The 16271-nt window shown below is 37.9% G+C and overlaps 1 protein-coding gene across 4 annotated transcripts in view; it reads right to left on the bottom strand.

Annotated features, from left to right (window-relative positions):
* LOC309665098 (contactin-associated protein-like 3) overlaps positions 1-16271 on the bottom strand; it is a 239849-nt gene that overhangs the window by 71583 nt on the left and 151995 nt on the right. For all 4 annotated transcript variants that reach the window (XM_082471232.1, XM_082471233.1, XM_082471234.1 and 1 more), the window contains 4 exons: positions 15404-15579; positions 14195-14338; positions 10447-10708; positions 5030-5176 (listed from right to left, as the gene is read on the bottom strand). In XM_082471232.1, coding sequence (XP_082327358.1) covers positions 5030-5176; positions 10447-10708; positions 14195-14338; positions 15404-15579 — 729 coding nt within the window. The remainder of the gene's footprint in view (positions 1-5029; positions 5177-10446; positions 10709-14194; positions 14339-15403; positions 15580-16271) is intronic.

Below are 16271 nucleotides of genomic sequence, written 5' to 3'. Positions count from 1 at the left end.
TCTCCATCTGTTGGTATCATCTTTAATTTCTTTCATCAGTGTCTTATAGTTTTCTGCATAGAGGTCTTTTGTCTCCCTAGGTAGGTTTATTCCTAGGTATTTTATTCTTTCTGTTGCAGTGGTAAATGGGAGTGTTTCCTTAATTTCTCTATCAGATTTTTCATCATTAGTGTGTAGGAATGCAAGAGATTCTGCGCCTTAATTTTGTATCCTGCTATTTTACCAGATTCACTGATTAGCTCTAGTTGTTTTCTGGTAGCATCTTTAGGATTCTCTATGTATAGTATCATGTCATCTGCAAACTGTTACAGATTTATTTCTTCTTTTCCGATTTGGATTCCTTTTATTTCTTTTTCTTCTCTGATTGCTGTGGCTAAAACTTCCAAAACTATGTTGAATAATAGTGGTGAGAGTGGGCAACCTTGTCTTGTTCCTGATCTTAGTGGAAATGGAGAAACTTGGTATATCTTTATATCTTATAGGTGACTTGTACTTACCACACTTAGTAACTAAGAATGTTAGGATAAAACATAGGAAACTTAAGTCAATAAATAGTTTTGTGGAATCACTGTTATTCCTTTTCTGTTTTCTTCCTTTTCTCCATATCACCAGCCTCAAACTCATCCAAAATACAATGTAGTATCTAACTATATCTGTTAGGAGAAAACAAAACCATATCCAGTTGTCACGAGGAAAGCTTTCTGAAAGCGAAACTTTAAAGAAGGCAAGTTTGAGCCCTGAGTGCTCAATTCTCAGTTATGACATAAAGGTCAGGAAGTAGGGTATCACAGCCCAAGAGAAGCTCAGGGCAGGAGACACTCATTTTTCCATACAGATGGCTGCCCTGAAGCCCTAGTGGTAAAATGGCAGAGGGCCATTCATCAATGACCTGATTTGGGATGGAGAGTGAAATGGACATTGAATAGTTATTGCTAAATTAATGAAAGATATCCATCATGACTGAGGGACTCAGAAGTTTAAGTACCTCTGAGGACGACAGTTAAATTGTCACTATGTCACTGCACCAGAATGGGTCCTCAGATGAGACTTCATTAGACTTGTCATAGGCTTGTTGGCCTGCTGATGTTTCACAGAAGGACACTCGGGGGATTTTGAACATAGCTTAATATTCCCTGACTCCGTAGTTCAAGTATGCTATTGAGTAGTACAAAGATTCCATAAAAGGGAATTTATTAAGAGCTTAACTTTCCACCACCCTTAATAGCAGGCACCAAAAATCTGTGTACAGTATACTATAGTGAAACTGCTGTTGAAAGACAAATTACAAAAAAAGCAGAGATTAAGAAAAGGCAGAAAAGGAAAATGAGATATCTAGATCACAGATCTCTCATGGGACGTTTAAGAAATGCTGCTATTAGTATATAGATGACCCTTCTCACGGTAAGAAAGCTGTGCTCTGAGACTGCCAGGCCAAAATAGAGACTTCCAGGTAGCCACAGAGCCCTGGTTTATGCTTCTGTCCTGCAATAATCACTGAGATCATCTCCTTCATTTGCTAAAGTGTCCTGAAATTATACGGTCACCCTAACTAACAGCAAGCCGTAGTCATCTGCTTTTACAGTGAAGCATTGCAACGAAATTTGACTGATCATATAATGATAATTGGAAACTTGCAGTTGACTATCCATCAAGAAAACCAGTAATGGGAAGGAAACCTGGTCAAGGAGTATTTCAGAACACGGGGTATTGTTTTCCGTGAAAAATCAGATATCATTAACTGGCTTTCACCTAGTTGACCCAGGAACACTGGCTTTATTAGTCCAAATATTGCTAGAAAGCATGGATTGGATGAAGTTCACTTCCATGTCAACATCACACATATTCTGGTACTGACAGACACTAATCAAAAAGATAAGTAAACAGATACTGACATAAGGTACTCTTTGGATTGAATAAATTACCCAGACATTGGAGTTTTCAGGGTAGAGCTTCCACTCAAGCTGTAGCTGACCTGTCCTACTTTACCCAGAACAGGGCTGGAACATCCAATGAATTATGCAGACAAAGGGGCCCTGAGCAAGGGTTCTACATGTGCATAAAACTTGTGAATATAATAAAGTCTATTGAGAATCAGAACTCCATGCCTGTTGGTCCTAGACCTGCCTCTCCTGGTTTTCCTTGAGTAAAAATAGTATCCACATTTTTATTTAACATTAGTAAATTAGTGTGTTTTGGTTTTGTTTGTTTTAGTTTGGCAAAGGCATTACTTGAATTTTTAAAATAGTATATATTCTTTCTCTAGGAAAAAAAGATGTTGCTGTGTCGATATAAAATGTACAGTTGACTAAGTTCGTTTGACTCAGTGGCTGAAACTGTTCTGTAGGAATCAACTGGATATTTAGAGCCATGCATACAGAGGTCACTCTAAATTTATACATTGGTTAGGAAGAAAGTGCTGTGACTGCAAGTTCTGTTTTTGCCACTCAGTGCCAACACAGAATTACATCAGAAAAATAGGAAAGTTGTAACGAAGAAAAGTCATTATACTGTCTCATGGAATGTTTAAACTTTGTAATTCCACTCATCTTAGGGACACTTTCTTCTTGGAAACTATATTAACAAGACAGCCTGCACATCAGCACAATTTTATGAAAATACACAAGAAAGGCTCTTTATACATTTTCAACACATTTCCTCTAGAGCTCTAGGGTCCTTTCATAGATATTAGTGGAGCCAATGGCTGGGTCTATGTGCACAACCAATGTGACAACTGTGGGTTCTTGAGCATTCATTCATCTTAACCATTGGAGCGTGCCACTAAAACCATGATACTGACTGTTGTTTCACTGAATTGACTGTACTTATTAGGAAAGTCAGATAGTTTGTGCATAAGGAAAATTTAAAAATCACTGGTAAGATGGTTCTTAGCAGCTGTACCAATATTTATACATTTTTATAATAAAAAATGGGTACAATCAAAATGTCTATCAACATAAAATGGTGAAATAGATGTGTAAAACATGGTATAATATGCATCAAAAAGCATACAGCCATGAAAATTGATTAGCTATTCATATCTACATCGCTGGACCTCAAAAACTAATGTAGAACAAAAAAAATGCAAGTCACAGAAGAATGAATGCAGGATTATCCTATTCATAAAGTTAAAAGCAAGGCAACACAAGACAATTTATTGTTTAAAGTTACCTACATACATGATAGATTACAAAGAAAAGCAATACAAAGATTGGTTTAATAAAAGCAGGGTAATACTTAACGAGGGGAATGAAAGTCTGGAGGAGCAAGGGAAGATTCAAATGTGTTGTAGTGGTTAATTCTGTAGATGAGGGGATGCACCCACATATATTCTTTTAGGAAACAATAGTAGTCTTCTTAAAATGTGTGCATATGATCTATTTCATAGTAACGACTGACTCATGTCACATCAGTATGTAAATATTTATGGCAAGTACCTACTCTCATGTAGCTGTGCATTCCACATTCTGAGTATGTAGAATGTTCAACATGAAAGATGATTAGAAAAGTACTTTTTTTTTTACTTTTCAATACAAAATGTTAAAGGTATTTTATTTTGTGTCATTAAACACTAGAGCACAGATTGTTCTTTCTATATCTTTAAGTACTTCAAAATCTTTTAACTTCTAAATTATAGCTCTTGGATAAATTCTTTATTTAGTTTTGAAGGAATCTGTTTCTCTCCAGAGCTACAAAATCCATCAGAAGTGTAAAATTTTAAAAGAGTATCTGGGTCAGAAATGCGTCACATTTAACAAGCAAGGAAAGAAAGCAATCTGATCTTTGAAAGCTGCTGGCACAATTCCACCTTTCACAGTAAAGGTTGCTTTAGGGGACTTGAAAGATTAAAGAACCTGATTCATGGTTGATGTGCTTGTTGTCAGTTCTTAAGGGAGAATTTTATACTTTCTTGTTGGGCTATCAAGCTATCTCCACCATGATTCCAAACTTATTTTAGAAAAAAACAAGTATAAAGTGCAAAACAGCAATAACGTCAGAGAGGACTTCAAGCCAAGATTAAAAAATAAATCTTACAGGTGACAGTTCTAAGCTTCCAATGGCTCAGAATTTTTCACTTGAATGCCCCAGGGATGGAGATATATTACCTTCAGAAGCTCCCCCTCCCTGGTGGAAAAGATCCTGGATGGACTCAATCAAGGTCCACTAAGCAAGCAAACACCCATGCACTACAGTCCCGGGGAGATGGCCTGGTGCGGTCTTGGTAAAGTCCATCACTAAGCAGTGAGTGACATATTAATAGCCATTAAATTAATTTCTTCCTCTGTTGTATATAATGATGCCCTTTGTACAGGCAGTGGGAATAGAATGTTTCTTAAATTTAAAGTGCAACAGACCACCTGGGGATCTTGGTGAAATGCAGATTCTGGTCAGGAGTCAGGGACGGTGCATCTGCATTTCTAAGAGGCTTCTAGGTAATGTTGATGCTGCTGGTCCATGGACCACACTTTGAGTAGCCAGGCTCCAGGCAGAAGAGAAGCCAACAGACAGAAGAAGAACACCCACATGCAGCAATAAACTTGGCACATAAAATCTGAAGGAAAGGTTACAAGGGTCACTTGGCATTAAGAAAATTCCCTATGGCAAGGTATTAAGGGTGAGAGAGAGAGAGCAATGACCCGCAATATTGTCTGCACATAGAATCACCCAGAGAGCATCAGGAAACCTGTTGTCCAGGTCTCGGGACCAATTAAATCAGGATTTCTGGGGATGCAGCCAGGCATCAGAATTTTGAAGCTTTCCGGGTGATTGCAATGTGCAGCCATAGTTGAAAACAAGTGCCGAATTTAAAACCAATCTTATTACGTGCACTTTTAAACAAAGCCAACTAGTAGACTTTCATTTTAGACCATAATTTATCATCTTTGTCCACTCAGCATTCCCAATGACTATAACTGAAAGAGAAAAATCATTCTTCGGTAATAATTTTCATTTAACAACATGGGTTAGAAGGCAGGAGCTAGAAAGATAAAGATGGTTTGATTGCCAGTGTAGCTCAGTTCCTTTCACTTACCCCCCAAATAATAGGTGTCACCTGAATCAACCTGCCCACGCAGGGAATGAGCCATGGAGGCGGCCTCACCATCCACCATCACACTCAGGTGATTCCCTTTTGCAGATAAGGACACGGAATGCCACTGCCCATCATTCAATCCAGCACCTGGAAGTAAACAAAATGGGTTAAAAGAGATTCCTATAAACCCTACAGATGCCTGTAAACAGAGCAAGTACTTGAAAACAATATGATACCTACCTTGGACCACCTGCCACAGACCACCAAGAACTCACCTGAAGCCCACCCAGGTCATTTGGCTGGCTGGGCAATGGAGAATGCACCACGGAAGACACAGAGAGACAGAGAGAGGTGTAGGGTAGATGTGGGCTTGGCTAGGGGGCTCTAAGTAGGTAATTAGGTGATGTGGTATGCTGGTCACTCTAATCTAGAGGAAAGTGCTACCCATGTCAGTAGGAAGAGGGGCTTGTTGAATAAATTTTGTAATTGCAGAGGGTCCTTGCATCTTATCCACCACAGTCACGGACTGGCCTGTCTGGTACTTGTTTATGTAATGACAAAAATTATTATGTTCAGTTAGGAATATTATGGCCTATATGCACACTGCCAGGGGTGTTTTTCACTTTCTCACCACTCAATTTAGTCAGAAATGTGCAAATAGAAAAGAAAAGAAAGAAATCAGAATGAAAGGGGTAAAGAGGAAACAAGAGTGGATCGCCCAAACATTCTGCCTTGGAAAGTGCAGCATTGGTTTCTTCAAGTCTTAGGGCCTTAATTGAATACAATTTCCATGAATGACCCTGAACAATCATGAAATGATAAAATATTTCCAATTGCATGGCATCGGACGTATTTCAGTCTCACCTAGTCCATCTCATTTGAGATGTCGAGAAGTACAGGTATTTTCCAAAAATGTAAGTGATAAAAATAAAAACTTTTTCTTACTTTCATATATTGTCATTATCTATAATCATCTGGGTAGACTATTTAGAAAAAAATATACTGGCAGTCTTTAAAAATAATAATTTAAGTATTAATAAAACATGAAAATTCATAGAATATAAAGTTATAAAAGCATTACATTAAAGTATGTGTATGGGTACATATTCAAGCATTACATAAACATGGAAAAGAGTGGCAAGAAATATTCTTAAATATTAACCTTCATTTTTGGATGAGGGAATTGTGTTTTTCATTTTATGTCATTTTTACATTTTCTATTCTTTTTCCAAATTTGATACAGTATATCAAGCTATTATTACATTATTATTTAAAAAAAAAAAAAGATTATCAGTCCTTTAAAAGCAGCACTGTCTCTTGAATCCGTGAGAAGAAATATCTATATTTTCTTCAAGTGGTGGAGTTGAGAATGGTCAGTTAGTTGAATTGTTGACCAGCTACCAACTGTGCATGACTCTCCTACAGACTTACCTTCTGGGTCTTCTATTGAATGAAAAACCGATGCTGTGTCATGCAGATAAATCAATAAGCAGTATGTGTCCCAGTACACACACCCAGACAATTTGTGTTAGTTTCTACTAGGTTATTTTGTGGACACAAACAACCACCAAGTTTCAATGAGTAACAACTAGGGTTTGTTTCTTGCTCTGGCTCTAGGCCAGCTGGGTCTCTGTCCTCTGTGTTCCAGGTGTTTATTCATGCAGGACCAAGGCTAATGCACAGCCCCCATCCCTGTCTCACGACTTAGAGAAAATGGCACTTGGGAGAATCTTGCTATGGCGTTGGCAGCTTCTACTCAGATGTGGCCCAGGCTCCTTCTGCTCACGTGCCATTGGCCAAAATGAGTCACTTGGCCAAGGGCAAGGGATTCCTCCCCTTACAGGAAGCCACTGCAACTCCCACAGCAGTCCCAAGAGATGCATGTTTCAATTAAGGGGGCAGGGGGGCAGGGAATAATTGGAATCTTTAGAAATTATGTTGGTCAACAGGGAAGGCGGTCATAAAGAAATACTTTCACTCACTGAAAAACAACAGTGGGATGACTGCTTGATTTTTTGATGCCATGCGTGAGCATGCTAGTGAGATGGCATGACTCTAATCTGAGCATCTTCGGGAATGTCCCAATATATTTAACTAATATATTTTATGAATGATAAAGGTACAGACTGTTTACAGCTCTATAAGTTTAAAAGTCAACCTGTGGGAATTTATGTTAGAGTCCAATGGGGATGTTAGCGCCCCCACCCCCAAAATATGGTGATATTTCTGGTAGAAAGTTAACCCATCCTATCTAATTTAATATCATATTTTGGTATGTATAGTCCAATTGACCGTGCGAATCCACGTCCCTCAAATGCTCTTCAAACCAGCTTTTTTTTTTCTGCTTGATCTCTCATTAATGACTTTGACGTGGACTCAAGATCCACCTGAATGGGTAATTTTCTAACATGACCCAGAAGGTCAAAGATCCTGTTGTGAAAACAGCTATAACTTTGTTTTTCTCAGAAATATTAGTTATGATACTTCCCAACACTTTCTCACTTTCAGGGAGGGGACAGTTTTAAAGTCACCAGTTACTTCTACCACGTGCACATGTACACACAATACAAATGCTAGACTCTTGCTTTTTGTTTTATATTTGTGAAGCCAGAAACATTTTCAAAGACTCAACACTGGTTCATGAAAGATCATGAGAAAAGCCGAGAACTAGAATATGGAGGATTTAGGTTAGACACTTAAAACATATATTATGAAATTGAAATAAAGTTTTGAAAGAAGTTCTGTAATCCTAGATCTAAAGAGAATGAACAACAACAACAACAAAAATCTCTAAATGTTCCTTCCAATCTTATCATTTGCTGTTTCTCTTAAAGGCTACATAGTACACCTGTCAGTATGATAACTATGTCCACTTAAAATCTGTCATTAAAACCCAGTATTTAGTTTGATTTTGCGAACTAGTTCCTCTCTTTCTCTCTCTCCCCCTCTCTCCCCTTCTCGCGCCTCCTTTGTTTCCCTCTCTCCCTCTCTACCTATCTAGCATACAGAGTTATTTCATGGGAGAACTTGCAGAAAGCCCTCAGAATATCTCCTTGAATTTATAATAGATGCCATTCGCCTATATAATACAAGACTGTTCTTAGAAAAAGTGGTCATTCTAATTTAAAAATAAAATGCAGGCACTTAGATTCATTTTCTCCATCTATCCATTATAATTCTCATCCTTTGTTTTTCTTTAGTGTGGTTTCAACTCGGCCCACTTCTGATGAAAGGACAGCCTGTTTCCCAAGCAACACTATTGTCAAAGGTTGGATGGAGACCAGAGAGTAGATTTTGTATTTTTGATTTGTGCTACTATGAAGATGATGCTAATTCTATCACAATCCTCCAGCCCCTCGAAAGGTTTCAATCTGGGGGGATGCCATGGTTGTGGGACTAATGTTGAGATACTAATAACCAGAAGTTGTTAATAAACAGTGCTGTGCTAAGGGTTTGTATATGTTATATCCCTGGATTCTCACCATAAATCATATTAGTGTCATTTTAAAGATGAAGACACTGAGTCTTCAGGAGAAGAAGTGGGCTACATATCAAAGGAGCAGAGGCAGACTTAGAAACATGCGTGGGACGGGAGTCCTCACATACACCCCGCTCACTTGCTTAAGTCACGTAATTTCTTCTGATAAAAGGAGATAACGACCACGGCAGTAGAGACAATTTAGCAAAGGGTGGAATTGTGTGTTTTCTTACATAAAGGGAACTCCATCGGTGAACACGCACACTCATTTTCTCCCTCTTCCTCTGTTGCTCCCACTTTTCCTCTATTTCCACGACCCTCCCCCACCTGGGCCCAGCCATATGAACACACATGCACCAGATTATCCACTCCTGGTACATTTCTCAATCTCTTCAGAACTATCTTGAGATAACTATTGGGAAAAATTATCTAAAACCTGGAAATACGCTAAAAGATGTCTTTTCAATGTCATTGAATGAAATTTAAGTTTCAATCTGATACATGGGTTGGGTACTTGATACAAGATTTAAAGTGAAATAAACTGCAGCCTGTTTTATTTTTCAACTATTTCAAATGCATAAAAGATTCCCCTTTAAATGCTACTTAAGCAAGCAGCAAGCATCATGAGAAATTTCTCTTTGGTTTGCTTCTGAAAAATAGCACATTACACTGTAAAACCTTAAAAATTGGTGCAATAAAATATTTATGTAATGTGTCAGTGCCAGCTTACAAAAAATTCAATAACTAATATATATGTGTGTTGGGAGGAAGGGTGGTGTGTACCCACGTGAAACAACACTAAAAAGCTATCTCTTTTAGCTCATATTACATATAAATTATAAATCTACACAAACCAAGATTTAGGCAATTTACTGAATCTGAGTTGACACTATCAACTCAGTTCATTTGCATGCTGACCATCATATATTTTTTATTTATAAAAAGAAGGGAAAATTTAATTTTCATTCCCAGCTTTTCAGTCCAAAACTGATAACCATACGTCAGGCAAGATATTCCTTTCACATTCAACATTCATGGAATGACATGTCATGGTCCTGGTTGGGTTTAAATTTTACCAGTTTTAAATGCAAAGCAGTCCCCAAAGTTCAAAAATAACATGACTTAGAAGTGAGTCTAGAAATAAACAGGTTCTTCTCAGAAAACTACAGAACATTCACTCAGTTAGTAGAAGCCTTATCAAAAACAAGTAGGTACAAAGGAAGCAGTGGCTCTGATGTAAGAGGGAAAAATAACTTACATTATTTTGAAAATCAATGTGTATATAGGTTTAAAAGGCAGTTCAAAGAAATCTATTTTCTCAAGACTACTTGGGATTAGGCTAATGTCTTCTAGTATTTCAAGTTTACTGCTAGTTACTGACCACAAACTTATAAATGAATTTTTTTCTTTTTTTTAATTTTATTTTTTTATTGAAGTATAGTTGATTTACAATGTTGTGTTAGTTTCAGGTGTACAGTAAAGTGATTCAGCCATATATAAATACATATATTCATTTTCAGATTCTTTTCCCTTACAGGTTATTACAAAATATTGAGTATAGTTCCCTGTGCTATACAGTAGGTCCTTGTTGGTTATCCATTTTATATATAGCAGTGCATATCTGTTAATCCCAAACTCCTAATTTATCCCTCCCTCTCCTTCCCCTTTGGTAACCATAAGTTGATAATCATTTATTTTTAAACTTTTTGATAATTATGCTTTGATGTAGGTAAACTTCTGTCACATTGACTGACACACCAACAGCCTAGAGTTACCTATTTCAAAGGAAAAAAGAATTTAGTTCCCTCTAGTAGGATTATGAATATCTCATGGATTCAGTCATTCATTTATTTTAGAGATCACCAATCTTAGGTTTACATGTAAGAAGGTACAGTCATGGCAAATACCTATACACCATCTCAGAGAAGACGTTTATTACCTGCTGTGACGTCCCTTACTGGATGTCCAGGCTGGGAGAGACTCAGCTTGAGTTTTCCATCATTAAGAACAAGGATGAAAGCTCCTGACCTGTGTTGAAACTGACTGGTCAGCAACAGCCCTGCTCTGTTCCACGTTCGAAATTGGAAGATGGCAGACACTTTGTCCTCTCCGGGGGTGCCTGGCAAAGCCAAGTAACTCCTGGAGCTCAGAAAAGTCATGGGGACAGTTTGAGGGTGTGAGCAGGAGAAGGACACATTTCCCTGTGAATACAGTGAAAGAGGCTTTAGGAAGGCATAGGAGGGATGTTTCCATTTCATTGACAACAGATTTTCCAAAATTTACAGAATTTCTTATCAATGATCCAGCAATCTAGGCCTTTAAAAATTAGGCTTCCCCATGAAACTTAAATCCAGATTTACCTTATAGGTCCCTCTAAGCACTGTTCAGCTGGGCAAACCTATTTCTGAGTCTCTTAGAAATTGTCCATCTTCTCCATTTCTCAGCATTTGCAAAGGAATCCCAAGCCACATCTCTCCCAGGCCTAATGCTGGGTGTGGGATACAAGAGTAGAAGAGACAGTTTTCTTCCCTTGAGGTGATAGATGTCTTTATCCAATGTGAAGGCTAGCACCAAGCATAACTTACACCACGAACTTTCTTGTACTTGCCTTGGTTATGTAAATGAGATTATAAGTGTGTCACTCAGGTAACAGATACATCTTACTCTAGGTAGGAGATGCGCTTTTGTGCGTCTGAAGAAAAGGATATGGCCAGGCTGGTCCTGCCATAGGCAGGCTGGTTTTGTCTCCGAAGCTCTCACAAACCAAGTCACCCAGGGCGATCAGTCAGCCTAAGATCTGACCTGCCTAGCAGGTTGTTTTTATTTTTTATATAACTCTGTTTTTAAAGAGACTTTTAATCCCTAGGATACCTCTATTGCTCCAAGAACAAACTATTTTTAATTATAGTGTCTGGATGGGAAGGACTTAATGTAACTCCAACTAAGCTCTCTACAAAAATTTTCCCTGGGATTAAAAAAAATTTCATAAATTTCAGATAGAAGAATAAATGCTCAAACATTGCCCTTTCTCTCCAAAAAATACAATGCAAAGAAAAACAGTGAGGCAGAACTTAACTTACCAGATAGCAAAGCATACTATGAAGTCACTGTAATCAAGTCACTGTGTTATTACTACAGGAATAGACATAGCAGTGGAACAGAATAAGGGACCCACAAAAAGATCTGAGAATATATGTAAAGTAAGTATGTAATGAAATTCAACTATGTGGGCTAAAGTTTGGGTTAGTTACTAAATAGTGTAGGAACAAATGGATATCAATAAGGCAGCATATAAAAATTAAACTTTATCATATATCACATAAAGAATAAATTTCAGACAAAGACTTAATTTTTAAAAAATTAAAAATAAATAGATAAATAAAACCAATTAAAAATTCTTACAAGAAAATCCATGAGACCATGTATAGGTTATAGGATTTTAGAGACATTCCAAAGCTATAAAGAAATACACAGACCTACTGACCACATACAAAGAAAAATATTTATATACTTAACATATCATATAATGTTTAATATAAAATTGATAAATCTGAAAAAATATATGGACTATGAATGACAAAGGACTATCTATCAAATATAAAACTCTTTTATAAATTAACAAAAAGTTAAAAAAATAATAAAATAAAAAATAGGGAAAAGAGTAAGACTGAACAATGATCAGAAAAGCAAATCCAAATGGACAAGAAACAGGTGAAAAGATTATTTAATTCACCAGTAGTCACATAAACATGAAGTAACAATGAGATATTAGTTCATGTTCCTTGAGCTGGCAAGAGTCTAACAGATGTGGAACATGTGGCTGCCTGAGATGTAATGGAAGGGCTCTATCATACGTTGCTGGTGGGGAGTGTCATGTTATAGCTTTTTGGAAGGCAATCCAAACATTTATTAAAATTTAAAACTGTTTCAAACTTTCAACCAAGAAATTCTACTTTTGGAACTTTGTCCCATCAAAATGAAAGCCCCCAGTATCTGAAAACACATGTGCAATTGTGAGCTTATAGTTGTGAAAAAGTAGAGCTAAAGCAGATGCCTTGGGTAGGAAATGACTAGATAAATAATGGTACACTTTCATAATGGAAAGTGACGTAGAAATTCTAACGTGGAACTATTCCTGATAACTGAAAAGAATTCCTACAAGGTATAGTTGAATCAGAAAATCAAGATGGAGAAAAGCTTATATAAAATGATTTTTTTTAAACAATGCCAAATGTGGAGGCATATAAATTCATAAATACATGTGTGAGTATGAGCTTACCTATCTATAGAGGATTCCTTTATAGATTGGTATAATATTATGGACCAAAGAAGGAAGGACAAATGCTAGCTTAGTAACATCTCAGCTTGATGGAGGGACTAGCCATGTGGAAAGAAGGGAGAAAGAAGGAAGAGGAAACCAATCAAAGAGAAAGACATGGACTTCCCTGGTGGTGCAGTGGTTAAGAATCCGCCTGCCAATGCAGGGGACACGGGTTTGATCCCTGGTCCGGGAAGATCCCACATGCCGTGGAGCAACTAAGCCCGTGCACCACAACTACTGAGCCTGCGCTCTAGAGCCCGAAAGCCACAACTACTGAGCTCACGTGCCACAACTACTGAAGCCCATGTGCTCCGCAACAAGAGAAGCCACTGCAATGAGAAGCCCATGCACCGCAATGAAGAGTAGCCCCCGCTCTCGGCAACTAGAGAAAGTCTGCATGTAGCAACAAAGACCCAATGCAGCCAAAAGTAAATACATAAATTAATTAATTAAAAAAAAAAAGACATGGGCTTCCTTGGTGGAGCAGTGGTTAAGAATCCGCCTGCCAATGCAGGGGACACGGGTTCGAGCCCTGGTCCGGGAGGATCCCACATGCTGTGGAGCAACTAAGCCTGTGGACCACAACTACTGAGCTTGCGCTCTAGAGCCCGTGAGCCACAGCTACTGAAGCCCGCGTGCCTAGAGCCCGTGCTCCACAACAAGAGAAGCCACCGCAATGAGAAGCCCGTGCACCGCAACGGAGAGCAGCCCCCGCTTGCCGCAACTAGAGAAAGCCCGCGCCCAGCAACGAAGGCCCAACACAGCCAAAAAAAAAAAAAAAAAAAAAAAAAGACACTGCATTAAAAAGCTTTATATGATTGTACTTTAACATCTTTGTGAAAGTATTCATCTGTTTCCATACCTATATAAAAATTAAACCAAACATGAACGAAAAAGTACAGTAGGCTCTCTTTATGCCGGGTTCTGCATCCTCGTATTCAACCAACCAGGAAAATATTTAGAGAAAATATTCCAGAAAGGTCCAAAAGGCAAAACTTGAGTTTGCCCTGCACCAGCAACTATTCACATATCATTTGCATTGTATTACAACCATTGTATTACAATGGTTGTATTAGTTACTGTACATTGTACATTGTACAATTAGTTACTGTAAGTAATCTAGAGTCAATTTAAAGTATGTGGGAGGATGTGCCTAGGTTATATGCAAATGCTGTGCTATTTTATACAAGGGACTTGAGCATTCTTGGATTGCTCCAATAGGGGCGTCCTGGAACCAATCCCCCAAGGATACCTGTACATATGATTTGTACCTTCCCTGCCTTCAGAAGAGGTATATTTTAAAGCTGAATCAATCAAAAAACTTACAGCTCCCTTTTCTCTTGAACTTGCATATAGACTTTCTTACCATGATGAGGACCTGTGGTTTGTGTTTCTTGGACAAATCAATGATATCCACCCCATTATAACAGAGATTTTCAAAGCAGCCATGAAAGTTTTTATGTGGGAACGCCACTGATTTTCTATGTCGAGGAATACCTCCGAAGCTGATCTTAGAAAGAAAAAAATGACATAAATAATATTGTTTAATGATTTTCTGAGTATCTGCCTAAACATGTATGATTAGCAGGTATAGTGACAATTGTCTCAAATCTATTTGGCCTTATTTTACATTATCATGTTAATTTCAAATGAAGCTTCATATGCAGATTTCCCAATGTTTTATTTGTTACATTTAGATAAATAAGTTAAATATCCTTCTTACAATTTGCTGCTCATATGGCTCTGTCATTTTTGTTGATGAAGAATGCTGCATCCTTATGTCCATGGTAAATCTTGATTTGTGTGACAATGCAGCCTACTGTGATGATATTCTACTTTATAAACCAGCCTGTAGGATCCTGGTCTTTGCCATAACTCTGATAGGTTAGAATAATAAAGCCATTGATAATATCATTCAAGACCAGAATCTCCAGCTGGTCTTTGCTGCTGAGGACACTCATACCAAATGAATGTTGAAATCTGGCTTGCTGAGAGATGCACTGAGCAGAACTGGCCGAACAAATGCTGCATTTCAGTGTAGGTTAGACACACATAGGCAACATGCTGCAAATATTGTTAGGCCTTTAAAAATCCCAAGAAACAGTATTCTGAGTTGTGTGCATTTGGTTTTCTTGTTACTTAAAAAATCAGGTTGGAATATACGGTGATTACTTCTCCAAGTTATCCTAGGTAGCTATTCCTGTTTAGGATTGCCCTAAAACACAGAAATCTCCAAGGTAATATTCACAGCCAAACACCAGATGGAATACAGAAGAACTGTGCAAACAATTGCATTTAAAGACGTTCCTTGTTTTATTGGTAGCTCTTCAGGTATAGATTTCCTAAACTTAATGACTATTTACTCTCATGTGAAGACTAACATCTGTAAGGGATAAAATGTCTCAATAGCTCAAGCACGCATCTCCCACTGTGCAATTATCACCCATAGGGAATATTTTACCAGAATTCTGAATTACTAGGAAAGGAAATTTCTCTATGTAGTAGTATTTTCTCTAGAAGGTTACTTCGCATTTAAATGATAAAATCTGTAATATTTAAAAAGTCATTTTCACACCTTATAATCAAGATCCACATAGCTGGACTCTCCCTTTGCCCGAAAATGATGAGTGTGCGTGTCCACGGTGAAGTTGACATCTGTATCGAGGAGCTCAATGAGGACAGAATGCCAGTGCTGGTCGTCCAGCAGGCTGCCCAGCATGAGGGCATCAGGGGAGGGCAGGTTAGCATCGCCTGAAAAGAGAGGAAGGGTAAAGGCCCTGTTCCATCCAGTTCAATACCAAGATTTCTACAATATTTTGAAGTTCAGCACTTCTCACAACAATTACACTTTCCTGACATCCTTTTATCCCATGAACTGGTCAGCTACTTTTATCTTAGTCTTAAATACAATCTTCTTTTGATCTTGAGTAACATATTCCATCTTACTTGTTTTATTATTATTATGCACTGAATTTTCATTTTTCTTGAAAATATTTTCTTTCTAGGACGTCATTCACAAGACTACTTCAAAAATTTACGATAAGCCACTCTTGTCTTTATGATATTATCAGGTTATTTATTGAGCATCTGCTACTGATCTTATACAATTATCAAGCTATAAAACTTTTTACGTAAAGGCGTACTCAAGATACACACATGTTGTTCTTAGTATAGCTCACTTGTAGGTGACCATGTTTCCATCTGCCTGGACAGTTCCGGTCTTCAGAGTAATTATTTATAGGGTCTGCTTTCTTTCTTAAAAGTTTTTTTTTTTTTTTTTAATTTAAAGAAAAGCAGACTGCCACATGCAGTGCCTCATTTGGATGTGTCTGGAGTCTTGGAAGCTTGACTACCCTATGTTCTCCTACAAATGGACCTGGAGAGCTTGTTTGGAGGTTCTAGCAGGGGAGCACAGCTACTCGTATAGCCTTGACTGAAGAACG

The sequence above is a fragment of the Balaenoptera physalus genome, assembly GCF_965194825.1.
Source record: "Balaenoptera physalus genome assembly, chromosome: 7".
Classification (NCBI taxonomy): Eukaryota; Metazoa; Chordata; class Mammalia; order Artiodactyla; family Balaenopteridae; genus Balaenoptera; species Balaenoptera physalus.
The sequence above is the reverse complement of the archived record's forward strand: the minus strand, read 5'-3'. Positions and strand labels throughout refer to the sequence as shown.